Source organism: Neophocaena asiaeorientalis, unplaced genomic scaffold, assembly GCF_003031525.2.
Source record: "Neophocaena asiaeorientalis asiaeorientalis breed wild unplaced genomic scaffold, Neophocaena_asiaeorientalis_V1.1 scaffold66, whole genome shotgun sequence".
In the NCBI taxonomy this organism is placed as follows: Eukaryota; Metazoa; Chordata; class Mammalia; order Artiodactyla; family Phocoenidae; genus Neophocaena; species Neophocaena asiaeorientalis.
This window is the reverse complement of record NW_020172677.1, coordinates 452115-470422: the sequence shown is the minus strand read 5'-3', so window position 1 is coordinate 470422 and position 18308 is coordinate 452115. Positions and strand designations below refer to the sequence as shown.

General features: G+C 38.6%; 1 protein-coding gene across 1 annotated transcript in view; it reads right to left on the bottom strand.

The window, feature by feature from the left end:
- Positions 1 to 2834: 2834 nt before the first annotated feature.
- Positions 2835 to 18308, bottom strand: part of TRHR (thyrotropin releasing hormone receptor) — a 49894-nt gene continuing 34420 nt past the window's right edge. The window contains exon 3 of the mRNA XM_024739727.1: positions 2835 to 3470. Within this exon, the coding sequence (XP_024595495.1) occupies positions 3063 to 3470 (408 nt within the window). The 3' untranslated portion in view covers positions 2835 to 3062. The remainder of the gene's footprint in view (positions 3471 to 18308) is intronic.

Here is an 18308-nt window from a genome sequence, read left to right as displayed (position 1 = left end):
AAATTTATGTCTGCTTGTTTTATTCATGATCTGTGCCCTTTACCTAATTACCTCAGGTCCAAGATCTAACCAAAGACACTCAGCAATTAATGAAATTGGAAGTAATAAAATAGCTCAAGGAATTTTATTAAGGGAGGCCTTAATAACATCACTCCGTCAGCAATTTTTAATCTATTTTTCATTTGATGGTTTGTTAACTTTTGATTATTTATGGCAATATTTTATGATTTAGTACAGTGTGATAAAGAATACCTTAAAAAGTTATATTTCTGCTGTGTAAACCCAAATATCTATTGGATATTGCATGGGAACATTTAATTTCATAATGGCATTTGCTTTAGAGTTGAAACGCTATGAACTGTGTTCTTTTGAATTTCCCACGTGGTCTAAAACTAACAGATTATTAGCAAATAACTTTTTAAACATTAAAACAAAAACTGAGCCCATATATTAAATTTCCAAAGGTGGGAAGAGTATATTGTGTTCTGTGTATAACATATAAAACTAATCATAATTTTTTTCAACATCTGATATTACCACTCTGCAAAGAATATTTTTTTAATTATTTAAGCCATCAGATCACAAGAATGTTAATCAGCATGCTGGCTTATAAAAAGAAAAAAGAAAGACATTTCTTCATTTTCTTTCCCTAATATCTATACAGTTCAGGGAATTAATCCCTGATCCCTGGTCTTATAAGAAAATCACAGCTGTAGTGAGACTGTGATGAAGATAATGTTGATTAAGTACCTACCAGCATGCCTGAGACAGAGTAGATGCTCAATGATATCAGTTCTTTTCCATAATGAAAAAAATCTAATATATTCCAATCCCCATGGATAAGCAATTTTCGCACCCATGTGTATGTACTTGTATGCACCTGCATACGTGCATGTGTGATTTGGGGTTGGGTCACTCTAGTGCTCTATCTATATGATCCCCAAATTAATATTTAATCCAGGATGAAAAGTCAGTTAATAGTTTTCTTAGTGTCGTGCATATAGACCTTTAGTGTATTTCCTGTAAGTGTTTGCTTGCATTTGTTTACGGAAACAGTGACAGGATAAGAATGTTTTCATGGAGTAGATGAGGCCAATTTTCACCAAAGCATGTTCGGGACTGAGGTTCTGGGTGGCAGAGTCTCCATGAAGCAGCATTTAAAAACTGAATTTTGAAAAATATTCTTCGTAAAGAAGGTGTTTATGTGGGTAGTTATCATTAGCAATTAGGTTTCAGGGAAAAATCCACAAGATAAGTATATACCCTGGAAAGGGAAAATGCCAGTCTATGGGGCACTTAGAAGTACACAGTACTTTTTGACCCAGTCATTAAAAGTCAGACACAGACCTACTAGAGAACGGACTTGAGGATATGGGGAGGGGGAAGGGTGAGCTGTGACAAAGTGAAAGAGAGATATAGACATATATACACTACCAAACGTAAGGTAGATAGCTAGTGGGAAGCAGCCGCATAGCACAGGGAGATCAGCTCCGTGCTTTGTGACCGCCTGGAGGGGTGGGATAGGGAGGGTGGGAGGGAGGGAGGGAGACGCAAGAGGGAAGAGATATGGGAACATATGTATATGTATAACTGATTCACTTCGTTATAAAGCAGAAACTAACACACCATTGTAAAGCAATCATACCCCAATAACGATGTTAAAAAAAAAAGTTATTACTGAACCAACACCAAGGACGATTTTTACACTTGGTCAAATCTTAGTACGTGAGTCGATTGAAAGGGATTAAAGTAGGACCTGACAGATTCACATTCACAACTCTCTAATAATCACTGGAATAGAAGAGCAGGCCTTAGTCATAACTGTAAAGAGATATTAATAATGAGATGAAATTAGTTTTAGCTCTATTGGAAATAAAGCCAACAAAATTTTGCATTGCTTTGATTTAGAATCTGTAAACAAAATGTCACAAGCATTTGGAAAAAAAAAAAGAGAGAGAACCTACAAATGACAAGCAGGCAGGAAGGAAAGACACTTGCAGACAAGTTGAAATCCATAGGCTACAATGCTCAGTGGGGAGTCTTCAGCTGGAAGTGTAACAGTCAGCCTTTGGCTGACTTAGAATAGCAAGTAAGCTTTTGAGAATGTTTCAGACTTTTAGCTAGATTCAGCTAGAAGGATTTGCTTGACATGGCTCAGTAGTTTATAGGATTTTCTTCTCAAATGCTCAAATAGGATTTTCTTCCTTAAAAGTCTCAGAGGAAGAAGTAAAACCTTATTTTGAATACTTGGTCTTGTCTTGGTTACTTTTCAATATTAATTATATGTTAGTATGTATCTTCACAGTTATTTAATCTTGATATTTCTCCTGTCTCACCCATCATTTAGACGCCTTGCAGAGTACAGAGCTGGATTTATCTAAATATCAAATCTACATGTCTTCTCAATGAGTAATTTTGGCTATTTTGGGGTTTGGCTATTTACATTAAAGTTGAATGGTGACTCACCATCTACACTTTGTAAGATATAAAAATCAACTCAGAATTTTATAAGCCTTATGACTTTTTTTTCATATGGTGAATATATTTGTCTGAAATCTCATTTTTACTCCTCAAATTTTTTTTCTATTTCCCCCTGTAGTTTCAAATATTCATGAAAGTAGCACTGTACTTTATTAAAATGAAATGCTAAATGAACACATTAAACATCTTCATGTTGCCAAATTACCACATGTATAAATAATTTGGGAGGGGTGAGAAAATACATTTGATAAAATTATTTTGAATAAGGTAAACTGATGTCTAGATTTTATCTAAACTTCACAGCCCCAGAAAATAAAGTCTCCAATTAAATGGAAAGTTTCCACCATTTGGGTTTTTCACAGACCTGCTCAGTTTTTCTATGATATACATTTTCTTGATACGAGAAGGAAGCTGTGAGTCATTCTAATGGGTCAGAGTGTCTTGGGGCAGTAGTGTTAGAGCACTGGCGAGGACTTTATCCGCTCTGTCATCACATACCAGTATTGGCTGTTTCCTCTCTTGGGTTGATAACTGCACAGATTCTCACGTTCTTTATCATCCATTTTCTTCTACTTCATGAATCAACTTTGGCTAATGGTTATTTCAGAAGCCAAGCAGGTGTCATCAAAAGACACTTTCGTGGCAGACAAGTAAGTGTCAGTGACAGTGACGTCATCAAGCTCTGTGCTGAAATGATCTGACTCCTTGATGACGCTGTAATGGAGGGCCACGCTGTAGCTAGCCGGTTTCTCCACGGGCTTCTGCTTACAGTTGCAGAGCTTTCTGAAGGCTGCACGGAATTTCTGGGACATGAGATTGTAAATCACTGGGTTGATGGCACTGTTGAGATAAATGCAAATTCTGCAAAAGAGCAAGAACCAATTTTCTTGGAAAGGGCTGGAAAGAAATGAGTTGACAACCACAAGAGTTCTGTAGGGCATCCATAAAAGGGCAAACAGAATGACAACCACTGCCAGCATCTTGGTGACCTGTGGAGAAACAGAAATGCAAAGCAAACACAAATTAAAATAAAACAGAACCGAAACGTGAAAATAAAACGACTCCGCCTCTGCCCTCCTCCAGCATTTAGTTCCCAATATGTAGTCTGAGACAAGGACTTAAGTGTAGGCAGTTTACAGTATTTGGGAGATGAACCCAGGAAGCAGGATTAAAGGCATAGAAGAGAGTGTGACAGGGGAGGAAAAGCCAAAATACGGTGTGTTTTTGAGACAACTCCTACTGCGGGCAACTGTGGATCAAGTAATGTGTTTTGGGATCATCTGTCCAGAGACAGGGAAGCTGAGGCATTTATCTACTGGCTGCCATCTCCCCTTTGTTGAGAGGTGCCTTAGGGGCTTTAAATGCACGGTACTTTCAAGTTTCACCTACCTGGAAACTCCTAGGGGCTTTAGACAGAACCTTGAGGCGGAGAAGAGAAGAGACAGTCAGGGGACATTGGATACCTGTAGTGCAGTGTTCTCAGCAAGCAGGAACCATCCACAATAGCCATGAAATCATGGCTGAAACCACAGTCTGTCTCAGAGGATGTGACCCAGGGCACCAAAAGTGTCTGCTGTGAACACTAGGACACCTAGGGTCTAATCCCATCTTTACTCACCTTTCCTTCAACAGCAACACTTTACATATTTTAAAATAAGTTTTTAGATATCTATAGTCTCTTACAGAGTTTGACAAATTTCAGCTTCCTCAGCCCAGACTTTCTAGATGTTCTGAACTTGAAAACTACCACAAATAGAAGGAACTGATGCTTCCTCTTTCATCCTTCCCAACCTCTCAGCTGTTTTCCTAAAGCCCTCTCCACCAGCCTCTATCTTGTTCTGGCATTGAGAGAGATCCTGCTTTTACACAGGGCTTTTAAAAGTTCTTTAGTGTAGAAATAAGGATTCCACAGCTAGATACCCACTCTGTCATTAGTATCTACTATAAATTCAGCTCCTTGTACTTAATCCTGATAATAGAATCCATCTTGCTCTCCTGTGTTAGAATACCTTCCGTTCCCCTCCTGGCACTCCTTCTGATACTGGGGCTCTGTCCTACCCTTAACTATATCTTGTCCACCCCAGGAACGCCCCATGAATCCCACATCGTGGGGGTAATGCTACCCTCTTGCTGTTATTCTATAGTAACTGCCTTCTTCTGTGGCTCATATCATTTGCTGTAAGACTTCTCACTTAGGGACACACATAGCCTTTATCGTTTTTTGAACCACTACTATCTTTTTTTGAACAACTCCTACAACTTCTTTGCAATGGCACCTATGAGCTATCTATACACCTACTCTCAAGCTACTGTGTTTCCTCTGCTTCCAGGGCCATTTGATCACTTTCTTGAAGTCCTTCCTACCCTCTAAGAATGTGCCCCACGCCCTCCAGCTCTACCTCACTCACCGTTCCCTGAGTGACCACTGTTCACTGTCCTTCTGACTCACCGCGTGTAGGATAATTACATTCTATATTTGGCTTACTGGGGTAGGGAAGTTGTTCAGTGGGAAGATATGACTTTCACATTGGTTCATTTAATACCAAGTAAAACATTTCAGAGATTCTTGACTTCTTTCAGAGATAAAGAGGATCTATTCAGACAAGAGGTTAATGGAAGCCTGCTTTTTCAAAGCTGACTTTTAAAATTATGAGTAAATACTTTAATTGATGCTAGGAAACTAAAGGCTTAATTCAGTGATAAATACTCTGAGCTTTGGAAGGAGCCATAGTAATTATCATCTTCATCGTCATCATCATCACTCACATCCCTGCCTGTTTCCACCGCCCGGTACTCCAGGTTCTCTGATATCAGGTCACTGCTTCACACTTACCAATATCCTCTCACTCCTTGCCAAGGACTAAGCATCTTATATTTGAGCCCCTGGTTTGATTTACAATTGGATTGCTAGCATCACATTTGAGTCTTTATAAATGGCCCATCATAAAGATATGTAAACATAATCTTATTTAATGCTTTTAATAATAACTCCGTGTGTAAGCTAGTATTGGTTCTCTTTTGCCTATGAAGAAATTGAGGTTTAGAGAGTATATGTGATTTGTCTAAAGACACATGGCTAGTAAGTGACAGCCATGATTCGAGCTAAGTCTGCTTAAGCCAAAGCCCATGCTCTTTCCTTTATACTTTGCTCTCCCTGTGAAAGTCTTTTGCATTTTCATTAATGATATTTCTACCATGTTACTCCCACATGGTTGCCAAAAACATTTAATCTCTTCTAAGTATAATTTCAACGTACTTATTGCTGCTTAATTTCTGAACTTAAAGGTTGAATTTTATCTGTTTATTTTTCCCTACTATTTTAAGATGAAACACTGACTTCACATATAATATCTACCTACCTCTTTTTAATTCATGTAAGGGGGCAACTTTCATTGTCTCAAAGAAAAGCAATCTGTTTCTAGGTTAGTATCTCTGCCATGCGCTTCCACAGGCCCCCATGCATACATTGGCATCACTCCCCAAACTTTTAATTGCAATGAGTTATATTTGTCCACCTGTCCAATAGATGGTGAGCTTCTTCAGGACATGAGTAAAGTTTATTCATTTCTCTTTCCTCAGGTATTTAATACAGTATGTGACATAAGATAGCCCTCAATTAATGTTGAATAAATTCAGGCATGGAAAGTATTAGTTCAAAATATGTAATCATGATCCTTTTCTGTTTTTTTTTTCATTCAGTGAACATTGATTAAGCACTTGCCATATCCTAGGGACTTTTCTAGATGTTGGGGATTCGAACAGTAAGGCTCTCTCCTCTTTTCATGTTGCTTATATCAATGCATTGTGAAGTCACTGACTTTATACATTAAAAATAAGCAGACTGTGATATGTGCCTTGTGATATACATGAGTCCAGGGTTCTGAGGAAGGATTAACTTACTCCACCTGCAGGGAAGGGGAGGCTTCATGAACCTGGTTCCCTTGGAGCTGCCCCCTATTCATTCCATACTCCATCCTGGAGGAGACACCATTCCTCGAGTATTCCTTTTCTGAGTTGGGCCTCTCACTGCTGTGGCTTCTCCCACTGCGGAGCACAGGCTCTGGACGCGCAGGCTCAGCGGCCATGGCTCACGGGCCCAGCCGCTCTGCGGCACGTGGGATCTTCCCGGACCGGGGCACGAACCCGCGTCCCCTGCATCGGCAGGCGGACTCTCAACCACTGCGCCACCAGGGAAGCCCCCCTTTTCTGAGTTTTTAATACTCCAACATATTGTTAGAGGATTTTTGCAAACACTTAATTTTTTAATATTAAAAATCCCTTTTAAATAGAGATTGGTTAATTAGTAAAATGAGTCCTTAATATACTTCAGCTTTTTGTTTGAAATATACATTTTTAAAATGTTAAGGAGGTGTTAAAATAAAACAAATGCAGTGATGTTTCTAAGACTGTCCCGGAGGAACATATGTCTCCAGTGGGATAATAGAGAATACATTCAATCTCACTCATAAGTATTTTTAGTTAATTCCAAATATCTTTGATTGAGCTTAATCACTTTCTAACATGTTCCCAAGTTTTTGGTGTAGCCATAGCTTGGATTTTAATAGTTCTTAATACAGGAGCAAATACCTAGAAAGGAAATGTCCTAGAGATTGTCTTCCATACCCAATTAATTTCACTGTTGGTTGCTGAAGTTTTATTTCTGTTGTGGTTCCAAATAAGTGACAAAAATGCAAATTTGAAAATATTGTTGGGCCACTGTTTTTAGGCGTTGACATTTTTACTGGGGAAGTGCATGGGATACACAATGGGTTGAAAGATTGCTTATTTACAGACGCCTCTGCCCCAGGACCTAAAGGTCTTTGAGAAACAGCATGAAACAATCTTCAGGGGAAAAAAATCTTACCATATATATATATGGTATATTGATTCCATATATATATATATATATATATATATATCTCCATATATTTTTGATTGGGAAGGAATTACTTTACTCATTTACTCTAGGAGATTCAATGGCATTCCTACTGTGTACCAGTCAATGTCCTGGCTGTTGAGGATTCGACAGTGACCCAGAGACACATTGCCAATAGCTTCACGTATCTTATAATCTGATACAATGTGACAAATGCTAAGACAGGGGAAAGTTTTGGTTCTATGAGAGTTCCCGATCTGGACTTGAGGTTGAGGATTGGTGAGTGAGGATTTGGTCTCAGTGGTAGTTAAGCCAAAGTCTGAAGATAAGGAGAGGCAGGACAAGTGTTACTGCAGAGACTGGGTGTGTGTGACAATCTGGAGGCATGAGATAGTGGGGCATAGCATGAAGACTAGAAGTAATTTAGTGTGCAAGTTCTAACTGCAGACCGTGGAAAGAAGTGGAGCGATCTCTCTCCTCTAGGAAGCTTGTGGAAATCATAACAAAATCCATCACTTTCTGTGGGGTGCTTGGCATTCCTTCTGCTAGGACAGAAGGGGAGATGCAGCTGCCGAAGGGGATGTAGAGTGTTGAGTCCTAAAAGGGTCAGCTCCATGGAGCTAGAAAGTCAGCGAAGAAGTAGGCAGCCATTTTTGCAGAGTATATTGAGGGCAAGGAAAAGAGGTCATAAAAATCAGTTGATTAAAACATAGTGTTCAGCTGGAGAAACTGCTTACAGGGATGGCTGAGAAGAGCAGGGTGGGAACAGGAGGGTCTAAGGTGGGCAGGCCCCGTCCTTGGCCACCATGGTGAAGGGTTAACTTTTTCGTGAGGATCAGCTGGAAACTTTAGAATCAAGCCCTACTATATATATCTTACTCTTTATGATATTTAATTATGTGGAATAAGTGCCATATCGTTCTCACAAGAGAGTTTAATTCAGTCCTCAAAACATCGTTTTGTAATCTATAAAATCTCTAGATAAAGACCCTATTCAAGGATTTCTTTTCTTCCTTTAAAATTTTTTTTTAAAAATACATGAACTGGGCAGATGTCTACCTGACTGTTGAGATGTCTATCTGAAGGTTGAGATTACATTGCCCTGAGTGGACACAAGCTCAACTTTGCATATGTGTGCTGTCTATGAAAAACCAGAGGCGAACTAGTTTCTCTATTCTAGGATGCTGAGGAAGCTCGTTTTACTAACTACTATCTCTAGTACTAGTACTATGACTTTTACTACAAGTTCTAAAACTATTAGCTAACGTTTGTATATAACCTTTAAAAAGATAGTGTTAGACTTATAGAAAAGTTGCAAAGTCAATACAGAGAGTTTCCAAATACCCTGCACCAAAGTCTCCCTATCACTAAGACCTTACACTAGTATGGCGCATTTCTTTGTCACAATTAATGACTATTCTTACACAGAATTAGTTAACTCCATGCTTTATTCAGATTTCATTGGTTTTTCTCTAGTGCCCTTTTTCTGTTCCAGGATCCTATCCAGGATACCACATTATATTTAGTCATTACATCGTCTCAGCTTCCTCTGGGCTGTGACAGCTTCTCTAACTTTCCTTATGTTTGATGGTCTTGATAGTTTTGAGGAGAACTGGTTAGGCATTTTATAGAATGTCTTTCAACTTGAGTTTGGATGATGTTTTCCTCATGGTTACAATGAAGCAATGGATTTTTTGGAGGAAGGTCACAGAGGTGAACTGCCATTTTCAACACAACATATCGGGGCGCAGGCTATCAACTTGACTTATGACTAATGATGTTAACCTCGTACATTGCTTTATTGAGACACAATTTACATATAATTAAGTTCACCCACTTAAAGTGTTCAATTCAGGTGTTTTTAGTATATCCACAGAGCTGTGCGACCATTACCACAATCTAATTTTAGGACATTTTCATCATCCTGAATAGAAACCCTATACCCATGAGCAGTCACTGTTCACCTTCCCCAGCCCTAGGCAACCACTAATGTACTTTATGCTTCCATAGATTTGCCTATCTGAATATCTCATATAATTGGAATCATGCAGTCTTTTGTGTATGACTAGTGTCTTTCACTTAGTGTAATGTTTTTAACGTTCATCCATATTGCGGCTTATATCAGTACTTCATTTCTTTTAATTGCTGAATAACATTCCATCCTATGTATATACCACATTTTATTTATCCACTCATTTGGGTGGTTTCCACTTTTTGCCTATAATGATTAATACTGTTATGAACATTGGTGTACAAGTTTTTGTGTGCGTGTATGTTTTTATTTTTCTTGGGTCTATAAGTAAGAGTGGAATTGCCAGGTTGCATATTGCTTTTTAAGTTACAAAGTATTCAAGAATATTAAACATTTAACATTTGATGTAATTCTGAAATAATTCTGATAATTATTACAATGATGCCTAGTAAAAAGTACTAACTGATTTTACAGATCAGGACTCAAGAAAGATAAAGAGTAAAAGACAAAACTAAAATAGTTGGGACAACCCTCTTAGGCTACTCTTGTAACTTGGAGAACACCTACAAGACAGAATAGCATGAATAAGAGGAAATGAGTAGTTTTGGAGAAAAGGATTATTTATTTATACAAATAAAAATAAAAACTTTAATTTATCAGGCAAGCCTGTTTAGAGTGGGCTCAAGAGAAGATGGGAAAAGTGGATAGTGATTATAAACATATCTTTAGAGTTTTTTCTGGGAAAAGCAGTAGAAAAGCAGAAGGGCTGCCAGAGGGTGATGAAGAGTCTATTTTTCTAAAGATAAGAGACATCACAGCATGTTTGTTTGCTTAGGGAACAATCCCCATAGACAGGGGAAATCCTACGATCCAGGAGAAAGAGAAAGAAGACAATTGGAAGAACTATGTTCTTGAATAGGGAACAGAGTCCAGTGCCCAAGTGGTGTGGTTGGCCTCTTCTCAAGTGTAGACACAAAATTACTTTTCCAATATCTGCTTTTCTTTTCTTTTCTTTTTTTGTTCTTAGCCACACTTGATCTAAGCAATCAAGATAATGTGGGAGAAAATGCCACTTTCTTGTCAATACCCTGAATCCTGAATGGAGTCCTGATAGCAGTTAATTGTTTAATTCCTTGGAGTTAACAAAGTACTTTCACTGTCCTTAAACCATTTTCTGTTCATGTCCCAGTGAGATCTGTAGGACAGGTGTTATTATTCCCATCTCATTGATGAATGGAAACAGCTCAGAGAAGCAGAGAAATAAGATCATACAGCTCACATATAAATAGCAAAGCTAGTTATTAAACTAAGGTCTGCCAACTCTAAGTCTAGTTTTCTTTCTAGATAATTACAAAAATCAACATATATGGTAAGCTGAAGCCTTCAAATTTGCTGTAACATATATGCAATGGAATATTACTCAGTCATAAGAAAGAATGAAATAATGCCATTTGCAGCAACATGGATGGACCTAGATATTGTCATACTGAGTGAAGTAAGTCAGACACAGAAAGACAAATACATGATATCACTTATATGTGGAATCTAAAAAAAATGGTACAAATGAAATTATTTATAAAACAGAAACAGAGTCATAGATGTAAAAAACAAACAAACATGGTTACTGGGGGGATGTGGGGGGGAGGGATAAATTGGGAGATTGGGATTGACATATACACACTACTATATATAAAATAGATAATTAATAAGGACCTACTGTATAGCACAGTGAACTCAGTACTCGGTAATGACCTATATGGGAAAAGAATGTAAAAAAGAGTGGATATATGTATATGTATAACTGATTCACTTTGCTGTACAGCAGAAACTAACACAACATTATGAATCAACTATACTCCGATAAAAAAATGTTTTTGAAGTATTTGGAAAGGATAACATTATCGGCAGGAATCATTGGTAGCCCTGGAATCACATATGATTTTTTGCCCCAAATTGGAGCGTTGCATTTAGAAAGTACTGATTAGGGAGAAGAAAATTGTCATATCAAGGCAGATAGGAATCCTTCATACCAATTTCCTAGGGAAAAAACAAACAAAATTTAAAATGTGAAAGTAATAAAATAGAATAAAAAATAAAATGGAATAAAAAAATAAAATGGAAACTTCTTTTTTGGGTTACAGCTCAATTAATAGTATGCCATTTATGAGGATCTGCTTACATAGAATCTGAGGACATTTTGATTAATTATCAGAGATTGGTTTATTAGTCTGCCTAGGAGGTCATGGAGAATGGTTGATACCTCAGTACTCTGGGAAATTTAGTTGGAATTCTTGTACTGATTCAGAAAAAAAAATTGATTTTTGATTCTATGTATGATTCAGAAAAAAACCCTCTGCCTGGTCATGGGCCCTGCTGTTATCTGGACATTCTCCCCAGGGAGATAAATGCTGTGGCATAGTCCTTCTGTGTGTTAGTGAGGGACAAAGTGCAGTGGGCATAGAAGGAGCTGGAATTGGTGTCCAGCATCTTGGTTTCACAACCCACCTCTGAGTTCTGAGGAGACTGGGCAGGTCACATGACTTATGTCTGAACCTTATATTCCGAGCCAGTAAATGCACAATCTGGATTCCTCTCAAAAGTCTCTCCGGTTTGAACATTCTGAGAAAATCGAACTTATATATTATTAATAGTAACACAATATTCAGACATGTTTGTGATCTTTTTCACATAATAGGATTTTGTTATTTGGGGATTATAAGGCCAGGCAAAGGGAGATAACACCGGGAGCATATGTATCCCTCAAGATGCTGATGAACTATAGGAAGAGATTCAGTTCCCAATCACAGTGATTGTTGGTAATCATCTTAATTGCTGCATTCATAGAGGTGATGAAGTTTCTTGAAGTGTTGAAGACATTACTAGAATTTATATTAATTTCCTGTGGCTATCTAAGAACACAGTGCATCTCTAGACCCAGGACCCTGGTTTCCAGACCAACTATTATTTATTTTTTAAAGTTCATTATAGGGCTTCCCTGGTGGCACAGTGGTCAAGAATCCGCCTGCCAGTGCAGGGGACACGGTTCGAGCCCTGGTCCGGGAAGATCCCACATGCCGCAGAGCAACTAAGCCCGAGCGCCACAACTACTGAGCCTGTGCTTAGAGCCCATGAGCCACAATTACTGAGCCTACATGCCACAACTACTGAAGCCCGCGTGCCTAGAGCCAGTGCTCTGCAACAAGAGAAGCCACCAAAATGAGAAGCCCACACACTGCAATGAAGAGTAGCCCCTGCTCGCTGCAATTAGAGAAAGCCCGCACGCAGCAACAAAGACCCAATGAAGCCAAAAATAAAATAAAATTAAAAAAAATAAAGTTCATTATAACTGAAATATTGTTGAAGACATGGAGTTATAGAAAGATATAGAGGTATCACTTTGAGAAGAAAGCAAATAATTAAATCCTTTTTTAGGGGTACTGTCAATTTAAAAACTGAATTTATAGAAGATTTAAAAAGAATAGCCAGACGAAAATTACTTAATAAAATGTACCAAGGTCCATGCAAACCTTTGGCTGTCATTTAGGGGCAGAATATCTAAATTTCAGGGCAATCTGAAAAAGCTTTCTTAGAACTAAAAAGGCAAAGCCATATTACAGGAAGTGACAACCACGTCAGTAAATGTACTCAAAGAATATTTACCACTTTTTTTTTGCGCAGGCTCAGTGGCCACAGCTCACGGGCCCAGCCGCTCTGCGGCATGTGGGATCCTCCTGGACTGGGGCACGAACCCGTGTCCTCTGCATCAGCAGGCGGACTCTTACCACTTTTATGAGTGATCATCAAGAGCATCTTAGGCTAACTTCAGTTTGTAAAGAGGCTCTTTTATCAGTATTGGATCCCACATTCTATAATGCTAAAGCTCTGTTTTTGGCTTCATGAACAAAGTAAATGAACAACTAACTTTTATAGGATTGCATCACAGGTTGGGAGAAGGCCTTTGTATGCATGCCTGTGATATAATAAGTGTTCAATTAACAGTTGAATTATTATTGAGTAAATACTTATTTTTTGCAAATGTTAAAATGTAATTGTGGAGGTCTGTGTGGGTGCAGGGCTCTTTAAATTAGCGAAGTGCTCTAGTTCTTGCACTTCTGACTGGAATGTCCCCATTTTCAGAAGTGTACATCCTTCTGGACACAGTTTGTTGGTTAATGGATATAAAAGTTAGCCTTTAATCTTCTAATGCCACTTCTTGAAGGGTGACGATACATTCTCCGGTTGGAGACTATCCACGTTCTCCTGCATTGTTACATATTAGCAAAGTGTTCTGTTACCGGGAGTATTTTGCTCTCAGATGGCCTATGATCAATGTGATCGATGTCCTCTTGCATTTTGTTACATCAGTTGAGCCAATTGAAGGAAAAACTTTACTAGACAATTATATAAATCTGAATTTAGCCACGCTTCTACACTGATTGGGGTGCTCTGGAATTTTCCACTTTCAGCTTGTTCTGCTTTGTTCTCACTTAGAATCTGCACAGGCAGTTTAAAAAAGACAGTTCTAATCAATGTGGGGTGCTTCATATCCTGGTGTGAGATCATTGACGGGATTTAAAAATTAATGATGGGGCCAGAAAAGGCCTTGGAATCAACTCAAAGTCAGTTAAAGTATAATAAAAGTGAATAAAGGCTGAGTGGTGACTCATGGTGGAGAGATTGTGGACTGTCATATCCTGTGTTGTGGATTACTTATAGATTTCTTCACAAGAAGCCACACAGGGATGCTAATGCATGGGTTCTTGACTCCACCTGTCAAGTACTATATCTAAATGTTCTACTCAGAATAGCCATTCTGGCAAGAATTCTGAAGTGTTTTCTGGGCTCTAGTCTGATTAAAAAGGTCCATAAAAATGTTAGCAGAGGTTCACAGTAGAGAAACTGTGGTTGTATTTGGTGATGCTGAGGAAGGAGAAGTAGTGATTAAGTGAAAAAAATGGTGATACAAGATTTTTCAAGTATAAATTTGTAAGTGTGGTATATCCAGTGAAATTGAAAAAAAATTTCTTCACAATTCTAGGGGTGTTGAGGAAGGTGGACTTGTCCAGCAGAGCTGTTTCTTGAGTGAGACGATTGTGGGGACAGAAACCTGGACTCTGTGTCCCGGGGGGGGCTTCGTGTGCCAGTAGAGCCACAAGTGGCCACTGCTGTTGGTAAGATACAAGAGCACAGATGAGAGCTGAAGTAACAGGCTGGCATATTTCTGTGCAGAACACGATGTGACCCTTCTGTTGTGACACGTCCAGGTCTCCAGAATAATCACTGAGCGTCACCAAAAATACCAAGCGTGAGTCACTTCTTGTGGGAAATGGGCAGAGCTCTGCACCCAACTCTGATGTAGGATGAACCCTCAAAGCTTGTACTTTCTTTCAAGAGCAAAGACAGGCAGAGGCACAGACACATGAAGAGTTAGAAAAAGTGATGGAATGTTGAGCTGTCCCAGTTAGTAGAGCTAGGGTTCAGGGTAAAATTATACCAACACCTCTCAGGGTAAGAGAGAGAGACCCTGAGTGGCCGGCTGTAAGCCTCACTTTCTGAGAATCTCTGAGAATCTGTGTTAGATGGGGACTGTGCAGTATTTCTTAACATGTTTCAATCTAGAATGAAGAAAACTGGATGAAAATGAAAGGTATTCCAATCTAGCAATGGGAATTGGTAGATGAAGGAGAGAAAGAGAATTAAGATTTATGAAATACTTACTATGTATCAGACAATGTGCTTGTCAGTTTCTTCATGATAGCCCTACTTTATCTGCATTTTACGAAGGGTAAGACTGATGCTGAGAAATGTCATACGTTAAGGAATAAAGCCACAGTTTAAAAACATGTATAAACATGTATATTTAACTCCAAAGTCTCCTTATCCTCCTTACTATAATGCCTTGAATTTGGGGAAGAAATACGTTTTTCCTGAAGTTTGCAAAACCAAAAAGAAAAAAACAAACCCATAAAACGTGCTGCTTAAAGGTTGGAATTGATGAAGGCTGTATGTGCAGGGGAGCAGGGAGGATGAAAAACTAATTCTTAAGGGAACCTTCCTACACTGTTGGTAGGATTGTAAATTGGTGAAGCCATTATGGAAAACAGTACGGAGGTTCCTCAAAAAAATAAAAATAGAGTTACCATATGATCCAGCAATCCCAGAAAAGACGAAAACTCTAATTCCAAAAGATACATGCAACCCACTGATCATAGCAGCGTTGTTTACAATAGCCAAGATATGGAAGCAACCTAAATGTCCAATGACAGATGATTGGATAAAGAAGATGTGCTATATATACACAACGGAATACTAATCAGCCATAAAAAAGATGAAATAATGCCATTTGCAGCAGCATGGATGGACCTAGAGATTATCATACTAAGTGAAGTAAGCCAGACAGAGAAAGACAAACACCATATGTACCACTTACATGTGGAATCTAAAATATGATACAAATGAACTTATTGACAAAACAGAAATAGACTCACGACATAAAAAGCAAATTTGATGGTTACCAAAGGGGGAAGGGGTGGGGAGGGATAAATTAGGAGTTTGGGATTAGCAGATATAAACTACTATATATAACATAGATAAACAACAAGGTTCTACTGTATAGCACAGGGAACTATATTCAATATCTTGTAATAAACCATAATGGAATAGAATATGAAAAAGAATATATATATATTTATCAAAATCACTTTGCTGTACACCAGAACTAACACAACATTGTAATTACTTCAATTTTTACTCCAATTAAAAAAAAGGGCCGAGATGATGTTAAAAAAAAAAAAGAAAGCCTCATTCTTAGTTCAACACAGTGTTTATGTCTCAGCACCTAACAAAGATATTCCCATTCATACTGCAATACTAAGTCCGGACAGAACATATTTTTGGAATGTTTCTGATTTCAAGTTCTTCTGCTAAGAGTAGAAAGCAGCCGTGTGCTAGGTAACATGTGCAGCTGGACTTGAGGATTAGATGCGAAACTTGCTGCAACACTAGCAGCTACTGTAGGGTGGAGGTTTCGGTACTGGCTACAGAGACTGATTACTGCGCACGATGAAAGGCTGGCTTCCTTCCTGTGGCTTGGATGTTTTCTTGTTCACAGGAGGAGGATATTTGGAAACATGCTGGGAAGGGAAGAACTCAGCTGGCACACCTGGGATTCAAATTATAATAACATCTCAATTTAGAAGATGAAATGTCAGTCTGAATTCTGTCATGAGCCACGCTGGAACAATGCTGCAGTTCATCTGCTGTGGGCTGAATGTCCTATTTAGTCTTTTCTGAGTGTTCTCTCTTCCAGGTAAATTATTGGAGAATGGCTAAGCATGTGGAAAAGCTTCTCTTAATAAGTCTTCCTTTGGTTTCCTTACCTTTGTACCTAGGGTATGTTTAGTTCCTTTGATCATTTTTCTCATTGGAATGAGACCTTAGAAATTCTGAATGAGGCATCTTGGCTGGCTCTGAGCTGGGAATCCGGTTACTGGCTATCACACATCTATGAAGATACTGATCCTTTCTGAGGGAGCTATTTCCCAATCTCATCTCTCCCTTGTGCTTCTCTGGCCTCTTACGGGAGACACTGTAGACTGTAATACAGACAAGTGATCCCTCAGCTGCTCACCCACCAGGGGATGGGAAATCAATGAGAATATTTTAAGATGTAGAATATGAATGATGGAGGGGAAGGGAGGTAATCTCTAAATAGCAGTAAAGCTCTCAGGGCTGCCAAACTTTTAGTGGGCATTTAGTTGTCTTGCTTCTAAAGGTCTTGGACAAAGTCCCTTATCATGGGGCTGAGAGCACTTGGGAGGCAGCCAACTCCTTCTCTACCTGTGTCTGTCCCTGGAGAGACAGCCCGTACCATGCTTGGGTCCATCTGGAGTTACAGAGCTAATTTTCTAGCTGTCCCAAAAGAACCCACAGAGACAGCCAAAAATGGGGGAGATACGTTTCTTTCCTTCAGCAAGCCATAAATTCAGCATTTTCACTGAATTTAACTTTCTGATGTGTTAAACATGGGTCTTAGAAGATCTGGTTTGAAATTTTAGCTTCACTAGTCATTACCATTCAAAGCTTTCTGGAGCCTTGGTGTCTGCATTTAATATAGGAAAATATATGTTTGAAGATTAATTGCGAGGAAGACATGAAAACAATACTCTCTAAAAATAGAGAGTGGTGGGTATAAACCCTTCTCTAAGTTCCTTTCATCTCTTCCTGTTTATTTTTTCTGTACTGATGATCACATTCTGAAGAGATCCTGTTGCTTCATTTGGTTCTTTGTTTATAGTCTCTTTTTTGTCCTTAGAATGATGAGGCCTCCTTGAGGATCCCTGTTCTACCTTCCGTGCAAGGAACAACGTGAAGGTCTGGTACCGAGTAGGTGCAATAAATGTTCAGGAAAGAAATGAATGTACAAATGAAGAAACAATTCACTAACGCTATTCTAAGTTTTGCTACCTCCGTGGAATTCCACGTGGTTGTTTGATACTTCCAGCCCTAACTGCAAATGTCATTCTTATTTTGGGTCTGTTCTCTTTCCTGGTACATAAGATCTTGATGGTGGGAATAACGTGTAGTGCACATTTTTATCTCTAGCCCCTGAGGCAAGGTTTGGCATCAAAAAATGCTTGAAGTTAAAAATTAAAATCAGTGTGTAAAGATTCAGTGTCCAGAAGGGTCATGATAGATCAGACTGAAATTATGCTGAAGAAAAATTTCTGGGGAATAGTCTGTAGAAATAAAGAATTGTTGGATATATTGTTATGAAGAACTTATGAAATGTAAAGAGCTAAGGAGATGCTAACTCAATATGATTTATTCTGAGTTCATTTCCCATTACTGGATGTTGACTGTACTCTGTTAATATATACCAAAGCTTACCTCCAAAAGATATAAATCTCACTTTATAGCCATTCTTGTTCTGTTCTTATCTGCTGCTGTCAAATTTAGTCATCTGTGGCTTCTCTGTCA